Source organism: Nicrophorus vespilloides, unplaced genomic scaffold (assembly GCF_001412225.1).
Source record: "Nicrophorus vespilloides isolate i.1.1-1 unplaced genomic scaffold, Nicve_v1.0, whole genome shotgun sequence".
Taxonomy (NCBI): Eukaryota; Metazoa; Arthropoda; class Insecta; order Coleoptera; family Silphidae; genus Nicrophorus; species Nicrophorus vespilloides.
The window spans coordinates 58369-69042 of record NW_017098072.1 but is presented as its reverse complement, the minus strand read 5'-3'; the positions used below and the strand labels follow the sequence as shown (position 1 = coordinate 69042).

Sequence of the window (10674 nt, the reverse complement as noted above, 5' to 3'; positions counted from 1 at the left end):
ATGATAATTATGTATTTTACCATAACCAATTTTATCTCATATTTTTTATTAATTTCATTACAAAATTAGTAAACATTATAAATTGATATAAATTAAAATAAAATATGAAAATTTTATAGGTTTTTTTACTTATTAATTACTTGTAAATGAATTATAAAAACTACTTATAATATTTGTTGAATTTCCTTGAAATATGTATTTGATATTCAATGAAAGTAACTTATGTTTTATACTTATTTCATTAAAATATACAATAATCGTCTTTAGTAACAAAATCAAAGATAGATTATTGGAAAGGAAACTAAATAAATTGTAAATGAACAATAATGAAATAGTTGTAAAATAATTACAAAATTTACATAAAATATTGTTGGATTTGCTCCGATTGGATATAGAATCAATGAAAGTAATTTATGTTTCAAAACTAGTTTCAAAATTACATTTCAAAATTCATTAATAATCCAATTCCAAAGATAGATTATTTAATAAAAAATAGCAATAATTGAAGAGAAAAACTACTACAAGTATTGTTGGATTTGCTAGAACTTTATTTAGAATAAATGAAAGTAATTTATGCTTTTGAACTAGTTTCAAAATTAAATTTCAAAATGTATTAACCTAATGCCAAAGATAGATTATTGAACAAAAAATAGCAATAATTAACCAGAAAAACTACTACATGTATTGTTGGATTTGCTAGAACTTTATTTAGAATCAATGAAAGTAATTTATATTTTGAATAAGTTTGAAAATATATATTTTAAAATTTATTAGAATCTGTTTAACAAATACAATAATGATATTTAATTATAATAATGAATCACTGTTAATTAAAAATATTCATAAATAATGTTGAAATGTTTTAAATATTTCAAGAAGACAATAAACTAAAATTATTATTTTATTCTTTATATTGTATAATATAAAAATGTATTTATTTTTTATATCATATTTTCATTAGATCATATTTCACATACATTAAAACCTGTTTTTGTACGGTAGATAGAGACGGCATAAAAATTCATATATCGCATAAAAAAAAATCGCATTAAAGGTTCTGTAAAATTGTAATTATAATCTTCACCAACTAAACACGTAATTTACGAATTTTATATTGATTTATATTTATCAAAAAACAGTAATATTCACATATTTTTGTAAAAAAAAAAATACAATAAAATTAAGTCGTATCAATTAATTAATTTTAACGTGTATTTGAAAGTAAATAACACTAGTAAAATCAATATCTTATTGTAATTGTAGTCAGTATAATTTATCGGTACACTAGTACCTAAAATCGATATATTACTTAATAAGTCAATATTTCATATATAATTTGATATTAGCATGACGCACGTATAAGAATGAAAAATGAATCTTACTTAAACATAAATATTGTATATACAATTATTGATAATAATGTAATCATTAGTTTCAATAATTACCAGATTAATTTTATGAACTCTTTCAAAATACCGATTAATAAAATTACATAATAATAAGACAAATAAATCAATATCTGCTAAATTTACACATTTATCTATATTATGCTGAAATATGTACATTCTTCATACGTCAGTTTTTACTACTTACGATAATATTTTGAACAGAAATTATAAACAAAATTTCGACATTATTGGCAACAAAAACAATACAAAATGTATGTAATTGTAATATAAATTGATTATTGTTAATGATTAAGTTTTCTTTTGGTATATAGTAGTTGATTTTTGTGATTTAGACTTTTTTTTAGAATTTATGAAAGCTAATAATTTAATTAATATTTTTAATTGTACAGACTTATTTAAAACCGAACCACCACGCAAATATCCGTACGAACGTACACTATTATGTCATTCATATTACTTATTATGGTTTCTGTATAAGTTAGATTGAGGAGTTTTTAGTTTTATTTGTAAAATTCATTTTATACATAAAATATTAATATCACTCGAACCGTGATATATAATGTGCATGAAAACAGATTTTGAGTATTATGTCAATGTCCGTCTGCAAATTGTACGTTGGTACGAACGTCAAGTATGTTCGTGTGAACAAAAAGACGTGCAGCAGTAAGTTAACATTTTATATAATATTTGCAGCGAAGATTTCCACGTAATGAATAAACCAGGCACGCAAAATGTAGCTTACCTCACCAGTAATCTGCAATTGCACACGGACTTACCATATTACAGTTACAATCCAGGCGTAAGTTGAAAATTAATAAAATGTCTGTAGATTTAATTTAAATATCGATTTCAGGCGAATCTTTTACATTGCATTGTGCAAGTTCCAACTAAAGGCGGCGAAAACATGTTGACCGACATCTATTACGTAGCGGAAAAGTTGCGAGTTGAAAACAAAGAGGTTTTCGACATCCTCACACAGACTGACATCAACTGGTTGGACATCGGTGAAGAAGATGGCATCACCTTCCACAAAATCCTCAGAACGCCGATGATTAGGTAAGTGTTAAAGATGAGAATAGGTTCAAAACTAATCTGATTAATCCATCAATAATAGCTTGGACAAAGAGGGAAAAGTGTGTGGCGTAAGACATTCGATCCCGCAGAGGGATTCCCACTTTACAGTTGAGTTGGAGAACGTGAAACCTTGGTACAAAGCGTTCAAAACTTTCGTGACTATGGCCAATGCACACGCGGCGATGTTCAAATTGAAGCCAGGTAATTGAATAGTTAACAGTTGGAAAAGAACCAATTAAATCTCTCGTTAATTTCAGGTGATATTTTGGCTTTCGATAATACCAGGTTAGTGCACGGAAGGCTCGGATACGAAGACACGGATGATATTAAGAGGCATTTGGTGGGTCACTTCATCGATTGGGACGAGATTTACTCGAGGATGAGAGTGCTGAAGAGGAAATTGGGCAAAGCCACATTCTACTGAGTAGGATGAACAAAAGAAAACTCGCATCATATTTTCTCAATTTCCATCGAATCGAAAATCAATATTTATTTGTTAGTTATTACTTCAATTTTTTTTTCCTCTGTTTCCTTTATTTTTTTTGAATGGATTACATTTACAATAAAATAGCATTCACTTCATCAACCAATAAATCCTATTTATATCTTATTTCTTTCTTACGTCTTATCACCGACTCGCGTCAAACAAATGATTCCGTAACATAAACGCACGTCTGGGAAATAAAACTCTGTACAAAATATATTTATATCAAAAAAAAAAGTAAAATGAAAAAATAATAATAATACAAAACTAAAATAATATGAACGAAATCATGCATATAGTTCAGCGTTTGTTTATAATATCAGTCAATTGTTTCAATACTTAGCGTAAATATATATTTTTTATACATTAGTATACACAGTGTGGATGAAATCACAGATAGAAATGAAAGAAACGAAATGATTTCGCGCAAATTATAAGAAAAAAAAATTGATATTGATACAAACAAAATAATAAATTGATACAGAGATAGAGGAGGTGGAATAGAAGAGAGAAAATCATGAAGGTTGTCCTTAATTAATCAATTTCTTTTTATACATTGTACGGTAATAAAATAAATCTTTCGTTATTCCTTTCCTCACTTACCGACTATTTAAAACATTTGCGCTTAAACGTTTAATCCTAAGTTTAGTTCCTTAAAAACATTTATGACTAAAGCCTTATTACATCAACAACAAGATATTATTTTTAATTATAATTATTACTGTTTCTCCCATCTTCTCCCTGTTTCATCTAAACGGCGACGGAAGAGCTGTTTGATATTTCCGAGCTCGTGTTTGGCGTCGGCGATTCCAACGTGGTTATTCTCTGCTGCAAGTTTTGAACCTAAAACAGAAGAAAGTTATGTTGTTTGCTATTTATGTTGTTTCTCTTGGCAAGTTCAAGAAAATTTAGTAGAAGTAAATAAATAAAAAAAAAAAGCAAGAACCTGAGCCGTGTGTCTCTCCACCATCACCATCATCTGCTGCTCCATCTTCTTAAATCTAGCTTGATATTTTTTGTTATTCCTATCTACCGTTTCGGCCAGCACACTTTGAAAGGAAGGAAAAAACAGAAGAATTAGTTAGTTATTACGATTTAAAATGTTTTCTTGGGAAAGTTAAATATTTGTCACAACATATTTATATCTTACCTTTCTGAAAATGTTATTTAACGTATTAATGTAGTTATAAACATATCGAACATTTTCAATTAATGTTAATTACTTAAGTATGTACATTTATTTATAAATTGTATTTGTCATGAAAAACCTCTTATAAGTCAATCATGTAAACTTATTCCAATTTATTTTTTTTGTTTTGTTTGTAAACTTATTTTTGAAAATAATGTATATTTAAATTAAAAGTAAATATCATTCTACTTTTGTATTATTCTCAATTTATATAAAAATTCACTTAACGTACATTTTTTAAACACATGTTCGATAATACGTACAAAATTATGTAAAATCTTCTAACCAAACTACCATATTAAGCTTCTGATTAAGTCAGATTGAGGAATCATTTACTTTCATTTCAAATTTAGTTTACCAGATAAGCATAAGTTTAATAATAATTAATAAATATTCTGTTAAAAAGAGTGTATTTTTTGAGTAAAAATATTGCTTAAGAAAGGCGAAGTTCATTCAATTAATTAATCATTGCTAATTACAAATATGTTCGAAATTGTGTTCTATTTTCGTTTAATTAAAATACCTAATTTTAGACAAACCATATGGATTAATGCGTGCAACAGTTAATTTAGATATTCAATTAAGATCTAAATCCGTCGTGAGCATCTTTAAAAAAATATGCGTGTAGATGGACACTAATTGATAAAGTGGAATAAATGCAGCAGGCAAAGTCTCGTCTGCTAAAAATAGCGAAATCTAAGAAAAGCAAACTGCTCTGAGAATAATAAACGATGCCTATGTTTTCCCGTCTTTCTAGACTAAAAAAAATACATAGTTAAAATATAACAAAAAATATATGTGTTTCTGTAGAATATTTTAATATTTGTGAAAGGGTTCTCCCATAATTGAAAACCCTTATTTCCAGCGTCTTGTGCATTGTACGATTGTGAGTAACTTTTCTCGTTAAAACTAATCTACAAAAACGAAATAAAGTTATTTTTTGTTTTCATATACATAATACGTTCAACAATGCGAAAAATAATTAGGGAGTTACTTTCTTTAGAAATTGCCGCCTTTTGAATTTTAACTCTGTGTTCTGCTCGAAGTTTATAATTTAGAAATATTAGAGAAGACTTCTCTTCGTTATAACGAACAAACAAGTGCAAATACAGTAAGACCTCGTTTATCGTTTAGGATCCATTCCTAGACGAAACAGCGTTAAACGAAGTCTTCGAAATGAGTTCGTTATATGGAATCAGTGTAAATCGAGGAAATGCTAAACAAGGTAATACTGTTCTTGCAAGGAACATATTTGATAATTAAGTTAAGAAATGAGATGCCATTTCTAACTTTACCAAAGAAAGCTGCATTTTACAGAAAAAATAACAATATACATCAAACATATCAAACTCAAAGACTAGAACTTTGGAGATAATGGAGGTTTGAAGAAACTGTTTCCTATTCCAGAAACTCATGAATAATGAATAATTACACAGTTTTGAAAGATATATATGACCAATTAATTCTTTAATGGAAATATACATTTAATTGAAAATTTAGAATTGTCGAAGTTAAATAGAAAGTTTTAATAATATTGTTGGAACTTGATATTATATTTATACTTATGTAATTTTCGTTTATAAAATCACATAACTGGAAATCAACTATACTATATACTATAAGTTCATTGATATCATTTTACAAATTTACTTTTTATAAATATATTTTGCTTTGAAGGAAAATTGATAATCATAAATTATTACTTATATTTAGAATATACGAAGTAATACTTAAAAGCGAAACCAATTTATATAATGTTTTTTCTCTCTAATTACTTTTTCAGACAACAGTACGTTGTGATAAGATAGAGTGTATTAAATTCACAAAAACATATTATATTGAATTAATTGGATAAGTTAATAAGTAATAATTAAACTTCATAGAGATTTAAATATGTTAAAAGAAATATATTAATAACTAATTGATTGACAGATTAATTATTAATATGTATTTAATATTCATAATATAAGAAGTTGTATTAAATCGCTTTTTTACCGTAACGAATCATTTGTTAACGAAGCTTTAACAAACCTATTGTCAGCGAAAACAACATTTTTTGCTTATTTCATACAAGTTATTCATACAAAGGGGCATCAATGTCCGATAATAATAAAAGACCTTAATTAAATTATAGGAAAAAAAAAAGAAGTAATTCAATTATGAGCATAACTTCGAATTACATATAAAAAGATCCGTGCTAGGTTTCACGTCGACAAGTGTTCTACAACTGACGCATGTCGCTGAATTAATTTTCCATTTGCAGGAAGTGCGCTCATGTTTTCTTCTTGCTTTTTTCGTCCGCTTCGTCATCGAGGAGGAAAGGAACTTGTGTGAATCGCGACATGTGCATGGAACTTGGAACATATGGCCCATCTTATATTAAACACGTGAATCGGCGTATGGTCGTATACAAATTATGAATTAAAACATGTTTTATATAGCAAATCCTTATATGAACGCATATTCTGATATTTGTATGCAGTTTAAAGGTCCTTAATTAGTTCGGTTTCAAACAGACTGACTTTACGGACAATGGGAGGTGTTACTGTACGGTTCGAATCAAAATCCCGACAGTATTTTTTCTTATTTGCTATATACGTAAAACAAATTAATTTAAAAAATGAGCGTTATTACTTACTACGTGAATAAAAAAAGGATTACAAAAGTCCGCTAAAATGTTCGGGATTTTTATTGTCGGGATATCGATATAGACCCTTAATGTACATATATGTACATATGTACATATAGATAAAACGTAACTTTTATTACCCGATTTCGCTTTCATACTATTAGACAATTGCTACCAATTATTTCAAAATAGATGAATATTCACACAAGACGGTATCTTAAAGTTTAATTTACATCTCTGTGACTTAATTAGTGTATAGTTTAGATGAAATTAAAAGTCATAGCATAAAATAAATATTTGAGGCCTACCTGTTTGTATGATTGAGATCATGGACAATTTCTCGTCCTTCCAGAAGTCGAGCCTCAGCGTTCTTGGTGACCTGTTCGAGAGTGGCAATAAGCTCCTGAAGGCGCACCTTCAACCTGGCTTCTCTGGCCAAAGCCTGCATCAGCTCTAGTTCAATACCTTGGGCGTGATCGGCATCGGTATAACCTTTATCCTGCAAGCACAAGAAAAAAACGAATCCAATCGAAACAAGTCGATAAAATTAGATTAACCGCACTGCTTTACCTTGTTCTGAGTGGCCAACGCGAGCAGCGCTTCGGTGTCCTTAAGCTGTCCCTGGAGGTTCTTCAGAGCCGCACCTTGGGCCCTTTGCTGCCCATCGACGTACTTCAATTTCACCTCGAGCGCGCTCTTCTCCTTCTCCAGCACGAAAAGCTTAGAGAGCAAATCCGTTTTATCCTCGCGCAGTCCCATCAATTCCTGCAGACAATTATAATTACCGCATTACCAATTCAATCTGATGCATTTATAGCTTTTTCAGACCTGCATCAGTACGGCCATCTCCAAATCAATTTTTCTCGCCTCCTGGTTACTCGCAGCGCGTATTGGTGGATTCTCGACTTGGGTCGATTCCAGCATTACGTAAGTGCCTTGGATGTTGCTGCGTTCCTCCTTTAAACGCGACACATGCTCGCGTAATCTATTTTCATGGTCCGTGTTCCAAAGCTCTCCGCTAAAAGTGCACGATGATGTTAATGTTAAGACAACATAAAATCAAATACAGATTACATAAAAAATAATATTATTTCAATAGCTTTTTAAAACACTAAATTGACTATTAACTATTTGTTGAAATTAAAGAATTTTGTAAATTATTTTCCACTTATAAAATTGTTACACTTATTAAAACTAATTGGTAAACTACTACTAAATGTGGTAAAAAAATATTTTTAAACTGACAATAATCATTAAATATTCGAAATATTGTTTTTAATTTACGAAGGCAATAAAAATTGAACTCTTTTATTCTAGTTGCAGTGATGATATCGACACTTAATAATCGAGCCTCCTATTTATACAATGAATGCTTCGTTAAAACAATTTTAGGGGTCGCGAAATATGCTCATTTTAATAATTCCATTATTGCGGTCGCTAGAAATAAGTGATTCTGTAGAAAAAAACTTTAAATTTCGTTATAAAATTAATATAGACTATTCAGTGTATAACAAAATAAATTACTAGAGATAGATATAAGATCAGTTAAAATGTTGATTTATGTTAAGAGATGAAGAGTTAGTATAATATGTAAATGATAGGTTAACAAACATAATTCGTTCAATTTAAGAACCGGCTTAAGCTAAGCCCACCAACGATAGCTTACAAAAGTAACGTCAATAGGTTTTCGAAAAAGTGTTCATTGTCTGATTTGTTCGTTATCTGATCACCAAATATGCGAATTCGAGTAATACTGCACAATTCTTTTTTTAATCATTTTTATCAATATATATTTCAAATTAAGTTCAATATCATGATTATAATTATGATGATGAATAGCAAATTTTGACTTTGAATATGTACTTTGTCATATTGCGAAGGAGCTGTTTGTCAAACGACTACGGAAGCATTTTCAGATAAATCATGCATATAGATAGAATTTATGGAGAATCCGCTGCTTTATATGCAACAGTTGCAATTTGGGTTTCCGAATTTAAATATATATAGGATGTAACAACAAAAACAGTTATACAACGGAATACAATCATTAACGGAATCTCAATTAAATTGCGAGAGTAAGCAAAGACTCGCATAAAATTATATTTTACATAACCATATGGATATAACTGCTTTGAACATAATATTATGGTTTGTTGCAATGTATTTTTCCTTATTATAACAAAGAACGGATGGAGCAAGTAAATCATTGCAGCTATTAAAGGATGTTTTAAAAGTTTGAACTATACTTATTTTACTGAAGGTATGTGTGATCATAATACTTTTTCGTTTTTAAAATAATAACGATGTTCTTATTGTGTTTCACATCTACAAAACATTTATGTCGTCAATAGTTTGTAAACAAATATAAATGTTCTAAATGTATAATCATACCATTCTGATGTTGGACTGTTGTACACATGGTTTTGCCAGGGCGATAGAAGAACGTCGGTACTTTGGTAGGTGTCCAGATGTATCAACAATTGTTTGGCAATGGATTCTGCGGCTGCACGGTTCTCGACGGATTCTGGAGGAACAAATTAAATAATTTATCGATCACCGCCGTGCATGGAATATATCGTAATTGCTTTTACCCGGCGTCGGATCAGTCATAGCAACTTCGGTCTCCAGCAGCGCGAGTAGAACGTCGTAGGCTTCAATCGCCCTGTCCGTGACACCCAGTGCCAATCTCAAAGCAATCGCATTTGACTCGTATTTGCCGCACAATAACGCCAACCTGTCACAATGAGCCTTTGTCTCCGTGAGCGTCAGAGCGAGCACCGAGTTCTGAGACCTGGCATGCTCAAGCTTCGAGGATATCCTTTTGAATTCGATATCGACTGCCTGCTTCTCGCTCTGTGCGTCGCACTGCCTCAAGATATCTCCTACGATATGTTCTGCAACGACGGTCGAAAGATCCCCGTTGATCAGGTCGTTGGGATTCACCTCCCTCTGGTCCGTCGCCCTTTTCAATTTGATCCTCTCGGCCATCTTCGATACCGGCATGTTGTTGCTGGCCTGGTACCCGTTCCGGATGTTCGCTTTATGTATTGGCACGATGTTGCTGTACTTGATGTCCGCTTTGGTGTCTATTAACTTCGGCTCGTAATCGGTCTCGATATGGGACTCCGGTGAATCCAGGCATTTGTTATCGGAATCGGAGCATCCGTTTTGCAGGGTCGCCCTTGCCAATTTCGCCTCGGACTCCATCAGTTGGGCTTTCAAACTGACGATTTCCGCGCGTAATGGATCCACAATTTCCGAATACGGAGATATTTCCGCGTTCGTCTCATGATGAGATGATGTGAGCTTCGGTTCAGGAAGCTCAAGTGGACTCTCTGACAACTAGAATTCATACATAGTTAACATCAATTTACATTCACACATAAAGATACACAGTTTAGATATACAGCAAATAGATAATTATAAAGTAATTTATCATAAACAAATAACACCAGTCACCAGACAGTTATACAGTACCTAGACAATGTAGAATACCAAAAACTATTAGACATAAAGTATAACAAATTTAATTAGCCCATTATATTGAATGGAAATATGATTGTTTGTTGGATTGTTTATATTAATGAACATAATAAGTGAAAATATATGTAGGTTAATGGAATGAATAGTCTTGGTTGATAGCCTTTGTTAAATTCCACACGCCATTATATGGAATACATAGGGATTATTATATTATGCTGAAATTCTACTTCATAATGAAATTTTGCGCTAACATATGCACTAAATATACTATGATGCTGACAACACGGCATAGGTAGTCGAATTACACCTATTTCAGAAGGTAACACAGAAGCACCCGCTACAATTACTGAATAGTATTTGAATTGCAACGATTCGCTGGTTAATAATAAGCCTAGTAAAGCTCAAA

General features: G+C 30.7%; 2 protein-coding genes across 6 annotated transcripts in view; one reads left to right on the top strand and one right to left on the bottom strand.

Moving 5' to 3' along the window:
- The first annotated feature begins 1911 nt into the window (after positions 1-1911).
- Positions 1912-3093, top strand: LOC108561612 (gamma-butyrobetaine dioxygenase-like). Its single transcript, XM_017919634.1, has 4 exons — positions 1912-2208; positions 2263-2465; positions 2524-2684; positions 2741-3093. Exons 1-4 carry the CDS (start codon positions 2119-2121, stop codon positions 2905-2907), a joined length of 621 nt encoding a protein of 206 aa, XP_017775123.1. The 5' UTR covers positions 1912-2118; the 3' UTR covers positions 2908-3093.
- Positions 3094-3184: 91 nt separating this feature from the next.
- The window catches only part of LOC108561611 (colorectal mutant cancer protein), a 65295-nt gene continuing 57805 nt past the window's right edge, over positions 3185-10674 (bottom strand). For 4 of the 5 annotated variants that reach the window (XM_017919629.1, XM_017919630.1, XM_017919631.1 and 1 more), the window contains exons 5-11: positions 9377-10127; positions 9177-9309; positions 7614-7803; positions 7356-7550; positions 7094-7284; positions 3914-4016; positions 3185-3810 (exon numbers count right to left, since the gene is read on the bottom strand). In XM_017919629.1, coding sequence (XP_017775118.1) covers positions 3718-3810; positions 3914-4016; positions 7094-7284; positions 7356-7550; positions 7614-7803; positions 9177-9309; positions 9377-10127 — 1656 coding nt within the window. In that variant the 3' untranslated portion in view covers positions 3185-3717. The remainder of the gene's footprint in view (positions 3811-3913; positions 4017-7093; positions 7285-7355; positions 7551-7613; positions 7804-9176; positions 9310-9376; positions 10128-10674) is intronic. The other variant, XM_017919633.1, reaches the window with a different exon arrangement.

Bases quoted from the DNA above. Each gene is read 5' to 3' on its own strand.
- LOC108561612 (XM_017919634.1), top strand. From the start codon at position 2,119: ATGAATAAACCAGGCACGCAAAATGTAGCTTACCTCACCAGTAATCTG. The intron at 2,466-2,523 runs GTAAGTGTTAAA...CATCAATAATAG, and splicing joins CTCAGAACGCCGATGATTAG to CTTGGACAAAGAGGGAAAAG. The intron at 2,685-2,740 runs GTAATTGAATAG...CGTTAATTTCAG, and splicing joins GATGTTCAAATTGAAGCCAG to GTGATATTTTGGCTTTCGAT.